At 55.3% G+C, this 15,351-nt stretch overlaps 1 protein-coding gene across 1 annotated transcript in view; it reads right to left on the bottom strand.

Moving 5' to 3' along the window:
* Positions 1-15,351, bottom strand: part of NCOR2 (nuclear receptor corepressor 2) — a 184,689-nt gene that overhangs the window by 62,245 nt on the left and 107,093 nt on the right. Inside the window, exons 15-16 of the mRNA XM_027878524.1 lie at positions 13,097-13,151; positions 10,818-10,916 (exon numbers count right to left, since the gene is read on the bottom strand). Coding sequence (XP_027734325.1) covers positions 10,818-10,916; positions 13,097-13,151 — 154 coding nt within the window. The remainder of the gene's footprint in view (positions 1-10,817; positions 10,917-13,096; positions 13,152-15,351) is intronic.

Below are 15,351 nucleotides of genomic sequence, written 5' to 3'. Positions count from 1 at the left end.
TAGCACAGCAGAGTGCTGGGAAAGCCACAGTCGGGAACCCACGAGCTGTCCGGTCCCCCCTCCTGGCGCGCGCTGCCCCCGCGGTGTGTGGGGAGGCTATTCTTAGTGCTGGACACAGACCAGCCCGGGATGATTCAAGGGACGGGACGCCATCCCAAAGTGTGACGGGCCAGGAAATGCTTCCCCAATTACCAGCTGATGTTTCCCTCTGATTCATGCCGCCCCGGCTAGAGGTGGACTGGCAGGTGGGTCAGCCCTTAGGGACACACCAAAGGCTGGCACCAAAACTGCTCAGCTCCCGGCAAGCTTAAACCTCTCTCCACCTACATCCCTGCCACCATGGGGATGAGGCACCCCACCTCCCGGAGGCAAACCAGGTACGTGCTCCCCACCTTGCACAAGAGGGTGAAGGGATGTGCCTGAGGCCAGGGAAGATGCCTGTGGCAGAGGGCAGGGCTGTCCCTCCCTCCCAGGTCAGACGCTCTAACCCCGGACCGCCCTTCCTCCTCCTCAGCATCGCTGCTGCTTGTTTTTGCTGCCGACACATCCTGTTTATTTAAAAAGGCCCCAGGACAAAATCGGACACGGGACGCGTGAGCGAGAAGGCCGACCCTGCCCCGAATCCAGGGGGACAGGCGGCCTCCTCCGCTCCCCGGGCTCCGGCCCGAGCCGCTCCGTAATTACAAACACCTGCTCACCTCTGCCCCAGCCTCCCGCCGGCCCCGGAGCAGCTGGAGCGGCGCAGAGCGCTGCCATTCCTCCCGGGAACAACCGCGTTCCCGGGGCCGGGGCCTGCCGCAGGCACACACGGTCCCCCAGCGCCCGGCTCCCACCCGGAGTGGCACAGCTCGCCCTGCCCGGCCAGCTCCATCGGCTGGCACGTCACCAGCAGTTCAGCTGCAATTAAGCTTCGTCTCCAAGCGCACTTTAGCGGGCACACCGGCTTCCAGGTAGGACCCGGACACCGAAATGCTGACCCTGCTGAGAACGAACCAACTTGCTGCGCGTCCTGGCAGCGGGACTCGCTGGGAGAAAAAGCCCCGGCGAGGAAGAGGTGCAGCTCCTCCCACTCTGTTTACTTCCTCTGCCGAGGCACTGCCTGCTTCTGGAAGCAGGACGGGAGGGCAGGAGGAGGTGGGGGAAGCAACTCCCCACCTTCGCCCTCCCCAGCCCCGACGGAGACGCCTTCGCCTTGGCACGGAGACGGTGGAACCAGCCAGAAACCCCTTCCCAGCGGGCAGCGTGTCCCTCGCCCCCGAAGTGCCCCGCTCACCGCCAGCTCCGGACCCGCATCTCCCCCAAATCACTCACCTCCCCGCTCCCCGGCTCCCGCGAGCGGCCGGTACCCGACAGCCCCATCGCCGGCTCCCGGCCCCTGCTCACCGCCCAGCCATCCGGGCGCGCTGTGCCTTACGTTCTCCGGCTCTGAAGGCTTCCTGACGATTTGCATAGTTAAGCCGTAAACTAACCACAACATTCCTCTTATGATTTTGCAATCTGCTGGAATAACGTGGTCGCTCTAAGTCGAGTCGATGAATCATCATCTATAAACCACAGCTCTCGTCACCGGGGCTCTCAGTGCTGGCTGCAGCCAGAGTGATTAATCCGCCAGGATGCCAAGCTTAACCTACAGTGCAGGGCTATTTATTTTCCAAACTTGCAAGCCTCCAGAAAAAGACTGCTGTCTTCCCAATTCCCTTTGTGGCAAGATGCGTCAGGCTGTGGCAGAGGACCAGGGACGGGGGACCTCCCTGTTACCCCACAGGACGTGCCAGTATTAACCATTGGACCGTGCACCTTGCAACTGAGGCACTCATGCCCTTCCCTGGTCCCCTCTCACTCCCTGTGCCACAGCACCCTCAAAACATGCACCAAAACACCACTTTTGCCAGCAGGGATGAGCTCATCTCTAGGAGTCCAGTTCCTGCACCAGAACAAACAGCTCCTGCCAACCCTGACCACACTGCTTGCTGCAGGACACACTGGTGGGGAACCAGGTCACTGTGATGGCACTGTGAGAGAGCCTGTCCTGAGCCCAAGTGCCCCTGGGGGCGGCATCTCCTTCTCTCCCATGCCAAGTTTCAAGTCTAGATTGGCTACACAGGGGACACCATTTGGCTGCCCCCAAGTGCATCGTATCCCCTTCCATCACTACAGTGCCCTGGGCTCTTATGGGAGATGAACACGCCATGGAAAACCACTGGCTCCTGTTTGTTTCTTAAATCAGGAGGGAGCAAGCCAAAATCCCTGTACACCCCAGTGTAGAGGGAGCCATGTGTGCCAGGCTGACTGTGAGTGGCACCTGGTTTTGGTGCCACTCGAGCTCATCCTCAGGCACTGCAGGCAGCGAGCTGCAGGGTTTTTACTCGAAGGTGGCTTTTCACCCTTGCCACAGGCTCGCTGTGGCAGCACGGGGACACATGCCAACCCTCTCCCCAACAAGTTACACCAAAGTCTGCCTTGACAGGGACTTAGGAGGGAGCTACGTCCCACCAGTGTGAGCCCCAAGCCCTCTGGCAGTCAGGAGCACCCAGTTGGCTGTGCAGGCCGCCAGCTCTTCACTTCTCCCGCGGGTGACTTCAGATCAACGGCATTTATGATGTTCTCCGGGGCACTCAGCTGCGGAGCAGGCTCAGGCCGAGGTCATTGCACGCAATCACGGAGTTGCAAATTAAAACCAGCTCGAGATAAGCTGAAGACAAAAGGCCGACTCTACACGGGCCAGAAACGCCTGGGGTTTGCTTTGCTGCTTCTCCAGGAGCCCCAGAACAGCTGCCATGGTCGTGGGCATGCACGGGTGCCTCCTGAACATCCCATGGGATCCTGAAATGGCATCACAGGGCAGGATGCACTGCCCTCTGGGCAGTTGGCACTTGACTCTCACTCCTCCTCCCAGCCCCACAGATTCTGTGCAGGGCATCTTTACTAAGGACAGGGCTGGCACTATACAGCCATAGCTCAGGAGCATCCTCTCTCCACCACCTACATCCATCCTTCCACCTGCTTTCAAACTCTCCCTCTGGCAGGTTACACCAGTGAGAGCCAGGGCAGGGACTTGGCCACGGAGCACCTGCAGCACCAGCCTCTTTAGCCACCACATTGCCCAGGCACACAAAGTCCCCACGGAGCTTCCTTTCCCACCTGCCGATGCTGCAGCAGAGGGAGAAGCACCCACAGCTGGGGTTTGACACTGCAAACACTGCTCCCCACACCTCCCTACCACCCCTTGAGGCAGTCTGGACATGGAGTACAGGGAAGACAGCTTCAGAACACATATGTGTGTCATGGAACTGACTCCCAGGGCCTGGAGCCTCTGATCCGATGGTCTGGAATGCCTCAGGCCTCACTGCCACCCACCGCCACGCAGCCTGGCTTCTCACGACCGCGCGCGGCACCCTCTGCTCATGGGAGAAACCACAAAGCAAAACAAGCCGCTGCCAAAACAACAAGGGGAGGAAGAAGAATGTCTGCCGGCGACTTGGCTTTGATTGCTTGTGTCCTGGGGCTGGGTTTGATGCTGTTGGCTGCAGAAGCAAGTCAAAAAAATCAAAGGGCCAGGCTCAGATTTGATAAGAGTGATAGAGAGCACGGGGCTCACTCGGTCTGGCTCCAACAGCAATGGCCTCGAGCTGGGCTGTTCCTCCAATGGCAAACAACAAACTCTGCAAGCCTAAATCTTCACATGGCAGAGATGGACAACACCAAAGCTGTGCCCACCAACCTGGGAGACAAGGACAGGCCCCACACACACTTGCCAGTGCAACTCTCCAGCACCACAGGCCACAAAACACGGCCAGTGCCAGCAGCAAAGCGCTGGCAGTCACAGCCAGGCTGCCCTGCCATGCCACAGGAAAGCCCTGTGCCATCTCCCAGGCTGCTGGTCTTAAGGTAAGCAGCGTGTCAAGGGTGAGGAGGGGCTGGCTGTGGAACTGCAGTGATGCTGGACCCCGCAGCATCACTCGCCAGACCACGGCACAACTGTGCCCACTGCTCGCACCTGAGCATGGCTTCATCTTGGGCAGTGCTGGGAGTTGGCTGGGCAGGGGAGCCATTCACCAGGGCCCTGTGTGGCTCAGTCCAGCACAGCTGAAACTGCCACCTTTCCACCACTCGCTCTGTGATCCCAGTGAAGCACTGAAGTGATTTTTACAGGACCCTGCTCGCTCACATCCCTCCTTGAATCACCGAGGGCTTTTCCATAAGAGGAAATGTTTCTTTTCTGGGTTGCTGCTGAGTTTTTTAAAAAGTGATTTGATTGCTTGCGAAGGGAAAAATGACCCGAGGGGAAGAGAGCGTAACGTTTGGAAGCAGCAGAGATGAGCCCCCACTCTGTCCCAGGCAGGGAACACGTGTGTTCTCTTCCCTGTGGTTTGCTTTACCCTGCTCCCCCCTTCCTTGCTCCCAGCCCCCCGGCCACATGCCGACCCCTCTCCAAGCCCTGTCAACAGAGGAAGGCGCTGGGTCAGCAGTTTGTGGGACACAGAGCAGCATCCATGCACGCCACAGACAACCAGGGGCAAAGCAAGCCCTGTATCCTCATGGAAGCAGACTCCCCCAGAATTTTCAGCTGTGCCTGCTTCAGAAAGCAACTTAGCAATGACCTATTTCCCATCCATTCCTAGTCAAACCTGGATCATAACAACAGATAAAACAACTCATCCGAAAATCCAACAGCTTCTACATCCTGCCAGGAAGACGCTGCAGATCCCTCACTGGGCTCAGCAGTGCCCAGGCTGGATCCCAAACCCTGTCCTGAGGAGTACTCACGTGGGCACTGGTGTCGTGGGGCACTCGCTGCGAGGACACATCGACCTGCTGCTGGAGGAACACGAGTCCCAGCTCGGGGGCCAACCAGAACGAGGGGGTTCACCTCCCCTAAGTGACTATGTTATTATTGCTACCTGCAGATGCGATCAAGCAGCATGCAAGAGCCTGGCTGGGGGGGCCAAAGGGTCCATTGGCAGCCTGTGCTGGTGCTGCCCCAGAGGAAAGCAGCTGTGTGTCCCTGCCTGCCGGTGCTTTTCCCTGCTCTGAGACTACAGGTCTCCCCGCTGTCCCTGCACTGCCAGCAGGCTGTGTGGGGACCCAGGGACCAGGCAGCCATCCTCCTGTGGCAACGCATCCTTCGATTCTTTTCCCAAATATGGCCACATCGTTCTCATTAAATCACCCCCAAAACTGCAGCTGAGATTTCAGGAATGCGAGTTTCCATTGTGTTTGCCCGATTGTGCTGCCTGAAGGGGCAACAGGAGAAACTGCTGCACCCTTGTGATGGGGGAATGAGCGTGATGCACCTTGCAGGGCATCCCTGGGGGACAGAGTTTGGGAGCAACTGGAGTCCAGAATGAAAGAGAAGGTGCCAAGGGAGGGTTACAAGACTGTAGTCAGCTCGAGCACCACTGGGTCTCACAGCTCACCCACCTCCCCTGCACAAGCACCCCAATGTAAACCCACCTGTGACTGCAGGTTTGAAGAGCGACAGCCTGTACTGAGCAGAGCATGCACAGCACCCGTGGGATTAGCGCTCTGTGAGACGTTCTCCCCATGAAGCTGCACTCAGGGGGACCAGGACCACGGGATCTGGCCAGTTTTGACTTCCAATGGGTCCTGCAGTCTCAGCCTGGCCACCAGCAGCCCTGTCACACTGCAGATTTGTCCAAAAAATGAGCCAAATTCAAGCCCTTTTATGTCCCAGCAGTGACATCCCATAAGCAGAAGATGAACCCATGCCCCAGTGCTGGCATCCCTGGCACCATTCCCAACCAGGCAAACGGCTCCATCATGCCCCTGATCATCCACGGATAATTTCAGTGGTGTTTTAAATACAGCCCCAATCAGCACAGCCTTGAATGCCTGCGGAATAATTTGTTGGTATTTGCGGCACAAAGTTTACTGGCCACATCCAGGGCTGCTTATGTATGATGTGCTGTATTATTACACCAGGATTTTGTGACAAATATCTCCCTACATCTGAAAGAGAAGCTGTCAAACCCTTTGTCGCTAACGAGAAGCCACTCCCCAGACTGATGAAGATCAAATGCTTCCCAGAAACAAGTATCATTCCTCTCATTAGCTGCTGTGGTTACTGGAGCAGGGGCACTTGCACAATTTGCAGTGTCAGAGGCAGTCTGCTGAGCTCTGGACTTGATCCTCGTGGAGGGAGGGGAGGCAACAGCATGGCAAAGCTGGAGCGTGGCAGAAGCTCTGCTCCTGCACTGGGGACAGGGTACAGGGAGCCCTGGAGCTGTGGGCAGGCACTATTTGGAAGCCTGAGCCCTGCCAGCCCCTGCAACAGGGCTGCCGGTAGCCAGAGAAACCTGCCTGGCCAGGTTTTTCCTGAGGCTGCAGGACCCATGAGATATCAAACCTGGCCAGACCCTGCTGGGACAGCGCTTCAGCCAAAAAAGTAAACGGTTTGTTTATACAAATCTGGGCTGGGGCTGTTTATCCCCATCGGTGAGGCGAATGGTTTGTGTTTGGGGAGGGCGGGACAGCGGCGGGATGGATAATTCGATTTGGGTTTTGGCAGGGGGCAGGGAAGAGGGTGGGCCTGGGAAAGGCTGTCGGGCCTGGCAGGGGACAGCGTGGGCCGCCTGGCCAGGTCACACCGTGGGTCTCCGCCCTGCTGGCACCGCTCTCGGCGGAGGAAGGGGGGTCTGGGCGGCTCCAGTGCTGCGGGTGCCACGGAGCAAGTCCTCGAAAGCGTCAAGGCTAACACGCAGGGCCCTTTCGCCAGGGAATACTTGAGCACCGTCTGACAGCAGCGCCGAGGGGGACCGGCATGACGGCACGTCCGGCGGGCCGTGTCCGTCCACCATGACTTCATCCCCCTCTGAGTCATCCTCAGGGCGGGCAGGCGGCTCCTCCAGCCACCCGTCACTGCTGCCGACCGGCCCGCCACTGGAGAGAGCACCGATGGCTGTGCCTGGCGGGATGGCCCCCCGCCTGCCCATCATGTGGGAGCCCCACGGCTTTTCCACCCAGGAATTCACTGGTACCCCCGCAGGAAGCATACCTGGCACGCTGTGGCCACTCCACTACCACACGGGCAACACTACTCCGAAATCAAAGCAAATTCGCTCTGGAATAAAAACCTCACGCTCTAAGCAGAACAGTTATGTTGAAGTAGGGTCACTTTCCATCCAGCCCGGTTTCAGCCCAGTGCTTGTGTTCCCACAGCCCAGGCAAGACAGCTTCCCAAAGGGCAAAGCACATGGTGCTTCAATTTTGGGTGCCCCCGCTATAGAATTTGGGGGGTTCACAGAGAGACACTCTGAAAATATCCTGAAGACCAACTACCACAGACCCCGAGGTGACACATTCGCACAAGAGCCTTTCATTACAAGCTCACGCAAATTTATGCTTATTACTGTACACTGAAATTGGATCAGACTGTTTTACCACGGCACAAATTCTTTTCTTTCCTTCCGATGAGAAATGACAACTAGGAAGCTATTTCTCCTCCCATCCATTCCCCCCCTTGCAGGGTTAAACTGCCTTTTCCATACACGAAGACAGAGGATTATTTTAGAAATATCTTAATCTCAGAAGCCTTAATATGATGCATCACGACCCACTGCATGTGGGTACCTTCCACTGATCAGTGCCGGGGAAGGCAGCGTGGCGGGAGCATGAGCCCTGCCTTGGAGCGGGCGGCTGCTCCCTTTTCTGACAAACTGGAAGTGGAATCATGTGAAGCCCCTGCTCTTGGCAGGAGATTTTTAACAATAAGTAGCAGCTTTAGGAGGAATATCCCTTGCCGGGGGACCATCAGCCAGGGAGCAGTGGGATTCTTATTTTTTAATGGACTTTTAATAAGCAGGCCACAGAGATAGTCCTGACACCAGAGTAGCTTTATTTCTATGTGTAATTATCTCCCCTTCACTCTCAAGCTCCCCACAGCCTCCAAGAGCAAATAAGACCACCAACCTCTCCATGAGAAAATGAGGAAGAAACCAGCATAGGGCCACTTGAAATGCTCTTTGTATCAAACCTCATCCACTCCTCTCATCTGATACAAAAGCCAACCTCTCCTCCTCTGCTCTAAATTAATTAAATCTCAGCTTTTGGCGTTTAACTGCTGGAACCCTTACCAGTAGGGAAATCCTTGCTCAGAGCACAGGCAGTGCTGGGAACACAGTGCCATGCCTCCCAGTGCAGCAGGAAGACTGCCTAGGGCTCTGTCTCCTCCCTACCCTTCATCCCATCACCATCTCTGATGCCTAAGACTGGGCAAATAATGTCACAGCTGCTGGTGCCGGGTCGGCCCAAAGCTGCAGGCTCCTCAGTCACAGTCCCCGCTCCTCACCAGGCCACATCTAAGACAGGATGAAGGACCTACACAGGGTTACAAACAATCCAGGACCCCCTGGGAACAAGCAGGAGGATGGGCAGCCAACGGGCCAGCTGAGCCTTCAGGACGGGTTACTCCCAAACGAGCACAACTTCTGCAACACAGGCAGAATTTCAGCTGCTTCTGAAAAGACTCACTAAGCAAAATCCCACCAGGAGCATCCCTCCATCCCAGCCCTCCAGGCTTGCCAGTATCTAACCTCTCCTGTGCTGGTTGGCTGCGTGCCAACCCAGCCTGGCCTGGGAAAGCAGTTCCTAAGGGAACAGTGCTCAAGGGAGATTGTGAAGGGGTGCAAGGAAGATGCTTCACTGCTCCCACCAGCTTCTGACAGGACTTTTAACAACACATTCCTCCCTTCATTGCCACAAAATCCCACCCTAGCACAGCCTCCCCCTGCAGCACAGACCCAGCTGTGCTGCCTCCGCAGCCTATGCAGCAGTGTGCCCTTCCCAAGCCTGCACACAGGCTCTTCTAGTGCTCCTCTCATGCAGCCTTGCAGGAAATGGATGCAAATACTGGAGGTAGCACAGCACCAAGTGTCCATCTCAAAACCACCAAGAACTCTGGGGGAGAGCTGCTCCCAGCTGGATTATATACAGCAACTGCTGTTTTGCACCTCTCTCCTACAGCGAATTGTGCAGCCAGCCCATGGCTCTTAAAACTTATCTGAATATCCCACCTTCCACCTGAGCATCCAACAGTAATGGGAAATATGCAGTGTGTCACTTCCCCCCCAAACTCAGGGGGACTCCCCTTTCAAAATCAATAATCTGGCTGAGATCTGCTCCAGGGGAGGTGCAGTCGCTCCCTTTGGTGCAATTCCAGCTTGCAAAAACAGTCCTGCCTTTTCCAACAGTTGATGAAACAAGTCCCTGCTTCCAAAGGCTATCACTGAACGAGGTTCCAAAGGGCAGCACAAATCTCCACGGACCAGGCTGGACCAGGCTCATAAGTGAGGGAAAGCGCCGTGGGAAATTTGCAGCTAGCGATGCTTTGGGTAATTTTAAAACCCAAAACACAAATAGTCCCTGCTGGGTGCAGGATGGGCAAGCCTGTGCCCTCAGGGGTAGGTAGGCAGATGCAGAGAAAAGCCTCTCACTCTCCACACTTGCTCAATTTAACACTGAAACCAGAGTGAGCTGTGCTTAATGTCTCCACCGCTAACTAGAAACAAATGTGGCCTCATGTTCTAGTTGCTGTGATCTAACAAAACAGACCATGGTAAACACTATAAAAATGTACTGGAGGGAACCACCCTGTGTTTGCTGGGAGAGGGACTGGATAATCTAATGGGGCTTTATCCATCTCTAATGTCTCTGAAAAAAAAAGAAGGGAAAATTGGGCCCCGTCCATGACATTCGTCATGTGCTAACTATTCTGATGTCTTAATGCTGCAGAAATCAAATTGGAGTGAGGCTACCTATCTGCTTCCCAATCAGGATCTGGGCCCAAGTGCTGCTTTTTATGGCCATGCAGCGTGAGGAGCTGCTGATGTCAGTGGTGGCACGGGCCAGGCCAGTTTTTCCCTCCTTATTCCACATTATCTGGGGAGACAGTCCCTTTGTGGCCACCTCACTCTCCTCATTATGTGAATAATCATTCGCTTCATGGATGTGGGGATCCACCAGCAGGACCTGCCTCTGGCTGGAAGCATTTGCGGGGATAAGGCACCTGCCCAAAAGGTTAGCACTTATCTGGGTACCTGGGTATTGTGGGATCAGCAGCAACACTGCCAAGGTCATGTCTAGATTTGTATCTTGGCCATGGTAACGGCAAGGGTTGACTCAGTCCCCTACCCCCAGGCACCTTGTGGCACCCTGGTATCTGCTCTGCCCTTAACCAAAGGCTTAAGGGTCTCCTCTAGCTTTAGTGCCAAATCAGCCAGCCCCACAGCCATCTCGGACACCTCCACAGGGATCTCGGACACCCTCCAGCACTCCAGATGGATTTATATGCCTCTGCTTGGGCGTCACCAGAAGTCGCTGCCACCCAAGTCTTTCTCCTCCCACACCTTTGCCTGTAGGAAGAGCCTTGGGCAGGCTCTGCAAAGCAGGAGCACCTCCTCACCCAGCTCCCAGGAGCCCTGTCATCAGCACCACAGCTGCCATCTCCAGCGAGCCCCGCTCGGTTCTTGCACAGAGCCCAGGCTGCACGGGCAACCCTGTGCTCCTGACACGCAGCCACACTTTCTGCATTCCCTCCCTCCCCTTTTTTAAGCATCTTGGGTTTGTTTGCTTTTTTAAAGATACTGCAACCTTGGCATGGGCACGGACAAACATCAACAGCCAGAAAAAAAGCATGTTCTGAAAAGCTACAAGAGCACAACCACAGCCCCATCACAGCTTGCAAGCAAGATCCCTATGCGGAGAGGGGGGGAAGGCAACATTTGAGGGCTCACAGAAAGCACTACAGCTCCTTGCTCAGGCCAAGGGACAACACTGCCACGCGCTCCTCCAGCTCTTACCTGGCTCTTCCCGCGCCGCCGGTAATTCCTCCTTACGAGGTTCTTGTAATTCTCATTCTTCTTGGTCAGGTAATAATAGAGGACACAGTCAGCCACCGTCTGCAATGACATGGGCAAGTCAGGGAACAGAAGGTCCTGTCCTCTTGTGCTGTTGGGGCACAGACTTCCAGGAGCAGCATTCAGACCCGGCCATCACCAGGTCTCCTGCTGATCCCGAAGTCCTGCAGCCCAACAGCTTCCTTTCACCTCCCTCCCAAAGGCCTCCGGAGCTGGAAGAGTGGGGTCATGTACTTTGTCCTTGCAAAAAGGCTGAGCTCTTCCAAGGGACAGACCAGGGTGGTCCTGCAGGTGCGAGGAGACCGAGAGGGGGTGCTGAGCAGAGAGCACCCCGCGTTGGAAACAAAGCAGGGGAAGGGCTGACCCCAGATGACCGTGGCAACCAGAGGCAGAAGAAGGAGCTGCCTGTCACCCTCTGTTGAGGTTACATGAGGCACAACCTGCCACGCGACTGTCAGCTGGTGTTACTTCCACCCATTAAGCTCGCTGGCTCGAGCGCCCACGACTTTCTCGTGGACAGATTGAGATGCCCAGCATTCAGGAGCTGCCATCCCAGCTCCAACTCCACTGGTTTGCTCCACAAGCACCATCACAGATTGGACATGTTAGGAAAACAAGGAGCCATGGCCAGGACATATCCTGCTCCTCAACAGCACAGAGTGTGCCAGCATGTTGGGAAAAAGCCTTTTCTGAACTGGGTGGACACCTGAATACTGGTCTTGGGCTACACCTTCACGTACAGGATCAGCAGCTACAAGAACAGACATAATCCCACAGACCTGCCATGCCACAGGTGCTCAGGAGCGGGGGCAGCTGCGTGCGCCCGGGGGTGCCCGCGGGCTGTGCTCGCCCCATCCCTCTGCAAGGAGTGGAACCATTTGCAAAAACAGATTGCAACTTTTAAAGTGTTAATTGGATCTCTTTCTAAACTAGCTCTGATTATACACACACACACGCGAACACAAAAACTTACAGTCATCTGTTCCAAGGGCTAAGATCACTATTTTTTTATAATGCAATTTAAAAATCTATTAATTCATTACATTGAGCCATACTTTGCATCTCTCTCCAACAGGATAATGGATGTGTTCTGTATCATAATTACAGCCTGATTTACAAACGAGTACAAATAAAATTAGAAGACATTTTTACAGCTTGGAACACAGACTGGATTGTGAACATCATCCAAGTCCCACTGCTTTCGGCTTTACCAAATGGGAAAGGCTGAAGAGCCCATAATCTTACAGCAACAGCAGCAGCACGAGGTGGCTGCTGGCCTTTGCTTCCTTGTTATTTTGGACAGGAAGGTCAAGGTCTTATAAATTATTTCCCCAGCCTGAGTCATGCAGAAGCAGAGAATAATTTAAGGTAGAAAGGACCTCTGAAGGCCACTGTCTGAAGGGCAGAGGGGTTCCCCCACAGTGAGTGGACACTTCATGGATGACACCCTGCATGAGAAGGGCAGAGGATGCAACCAACTACAGGAACCAGAGAAGCAGCAGCTCTCAAATGTTTCCTACTTAGGAGTCCATCTGGGTGATGGATATCACTCCCTTTCCAGGCTGGATCTGTCCAGGATTTGCCCATATGGCCTGTCCCTCAGAAGGTACCTGGCCTTGCTTAGAACAGGACCAGAGACTCGCTCTTTATCAGATCTCTTTCTCAAACCTTTCTTCATCAGCCCAATTAACAATAAAAAGGAAAAGAAAATTCCAAGCAGCACAACACAGAGGTCTGGGAAAGATCCTACCAGTAAACTCTTCCTAAACACCAAAGGGAGGTGCATGTGTTTATAGGACACCCACCCAAACTGTTGGATGAAATGGGACTCAGCCCACCCTCAAGATCTCCCTGAGCTAAGAAACCCCTTCACTTTGTGCTGGGCAGCCGAGCGCCCACCCCCTGTGTGACAGCCTGGCTGGTGCAAAATGCCTCCGGGAGATGCTGGAAAGCAGCTCCTCAGGCAGATCACGGGGTGGGCTGAGACACCCACGCGCCAGGCTGGCTGCGTTCACACCTCTCAGCTCCGAGCTCCCTGTCTCTCCGCAGCTGACTCAGTCCCTCGTCCCTGCAGGAAGCCGGGAGGCGTCTGGACCATGCCCGGGGCTCGGAGCCACCACCGCCCACAGGTGCCCGGCAACTGCTGGCAGCTCCTGCACCATGAGACAAGTGATGGGGGAGAGGCAGCACGATTCAGGTTAAAGCCGGGCAGGGAGGCTTACCTTCCTGTCCAGAAAGGATGCGATCAGGCCGAAGTTCTTCGGATGCTGCATGAACCTACAGAGAGAGAGGGAGAGGGTTAGTCTGGGTGCTGGCTCCGACCCCCTCACAGCTGGGTTGCCGTGCCCTGCGCGCCCAGAGCAGTGAGGCCAGCTCCCTGAGGAACTTCAGGGTTTGAGAAAATACTTGTCTGCTGCTCAGCTTCCCAGAAAGACAGGAACTTTAAATTTAGCCCAGTGGAGCTGGGCCGGTTGGGAGCTTCGATGTGCGAATGTTCATCGTGGGAAGGGGGGCCAGCAGTGCCTGACAGCTGCTCATCACCCTGCTCGATCCCACAGACACTCGAGCCCATACCAACAGCAGGACGGGCACAGAGGACAGCAGCACACTTGGCCAAGGCCTCAGGATTTGGCAAGGAAAGGGAGAGGAATTGCCATCACACCCCACAATCACGTCCGTGTGTGGCCCTGCCACCGAGCAGGACCCCAAGCCCCGCTGGGCTGTTGAGAGCAGCTGCAAAGGGCAGGAAGGGAAACCCAAACCCCAGGAGGAAGCACAGAGCTGCCACACTGCTGAGTTGCTCAAGAGACCCCCGGTGGCACAGTGGCTCCAAGGAACACTGCCTCATGCCCAGCAAGGAGGAGCTGTCAGCAGGCTCATCTGTGGCTCCAGCAGCCTGGGAGTCAACTTGGCCCGCTCAGGGGAAGCTGACCCCGGGCAGAGAGAGATGGCTCTTCCAACAAATCAGGTCAGCAAGCCCTTGGCACGAGGTGGTCCCGCTGGCAGCACAGTTAACTGGTGCATCGCCAAAGCAAGGAGAGCCTGGTGAGCAGTGATTTTGTGCCAGGGCTGAAGCACAGCACTGGCCCCAGAGGAGAGGCCACCAGCACAGGCTTTGCCCCTGGGAGCTGAGTGGCCACGTTCAGCTTGTGTGCCTCTGCCAGCTCCCAGGAGCTGATGGCTCTGTGCCCTGGGGAAGTGGATCAGAGGCAAAAGATGGGAGAGCTGTGGTGTGGGCGTAACACGGGCGGGATGTGGTGAGCACCTCGGTGTCTCCAGCCCTGCCAGTGATTCCCCTGGGGCAGCTGGCTGAGCTCCCTCCTACCTTTGCTGCCCTGTCCCACTGCCAAAATCACAGCCAGGGCACTAAACTGAACTCATTGAGGGCCTGGACAACTCCAGCCATGGCAGCAGGATGTGGGTGCTGTCACCCAAAAGCTGATGCCCTTCTTATGCAGGACCCTGTATGTTTTGGTGGCACTGCAGTGAGAACACTGTCACCATAAGTGGTCACCAGAGCAAAAAAGAAACTAGACATGCTAGACAGGAAAAAAAAAAAAAAAAAAAAAAAAAAAAAAAAAAAAAAAAAAAAAAAAAAAAAAAAAAAAAAAAAGCAAAGCAATCAGGCTGTTCAGACAACCTGAGATCAGGGCCTGGAGCCCTGTCAGGGGCAATGCAGATGACAATCCACTCTTTTTCACGGGACAGGCCCTGTCCCCATGATGAGAAATGGATGCTGCATTGTCACAGTGCCCAGCACGACAGGGCTTTGGATGCCTGTGCAGAACCCTGCTCCTTCACCAGCAAGCCACAGCTTCCTTGGGAGTAGGCCAGCAATGGACTCTCAACAGAGACCTGATATTCTGCCCAGAAGCAAATCAAATCAGACTCTTCCTCGTGGTTATGTTCTGACAGCTAAAACAGTTCAGACCTGGCGTTTGTTGGCCTTGCAGTGCCTGGCTGTTTACTCCAAGAGCCGCTGCCAACAGGGTTAAACAAAAGGTTGCACCAGGTTTTCCTGGTCTCAGGAGGAGGCCAGCTCTGGGTCACAATCACGGATGACACAACTCGGGTTCACCTTAAAAACCCAGGTTAGAAGCCGCAGCACAGCAGGCAGCTCAGCTACCTGCACGCCAGGGCTGGGGAGAGCCAGGGCAGGACTCCCTGCACCCTCCTTACAGCTCCTGAGTACCAATTTCTCAAAATGAGCTTTGTGAGAGCCCTGAAACCCTGCTGTATTTATGCCTGAAGCTCTATATCACCCACAGTGATGACACAGAAACCACCATGCACAGCAGGATGCACACACTGGGTGTGGATTCTTCCAGGCCCATTAGCCAGGCACGGCCCTGCCATTAAAGACCAAGTAATTAGCCTTTGCGTCATTTGTGGCAAGCCTTGCTGTTTGGAGTGGCACATTTTAAGGCTAATTAGCAACGAGGATTCTCCTCTACCAAAGGCTTGGAGCTGGTTTGCT

Source organism: Empidonax traillii, unplaced genomic scaffold (assembly GCF_003031625.1).
Source record: "Empidonax traillii isolate 1590-97213 ecotype Southwest subspecies unplaced genomic scaffold, ASM303162v1 scaffold43:size1863611, whole genome shotgun sequence".
NCBI lineage: Eukaryota > Metazoa > Chordata > Aves > Passeriformes > Tyrannidae > Empidonax > Empidonax traillii.
Note: the sequence above shows the minus strand (reverse complement) of the source record. Positions and strands in the feature narration are given on the sequence as shown.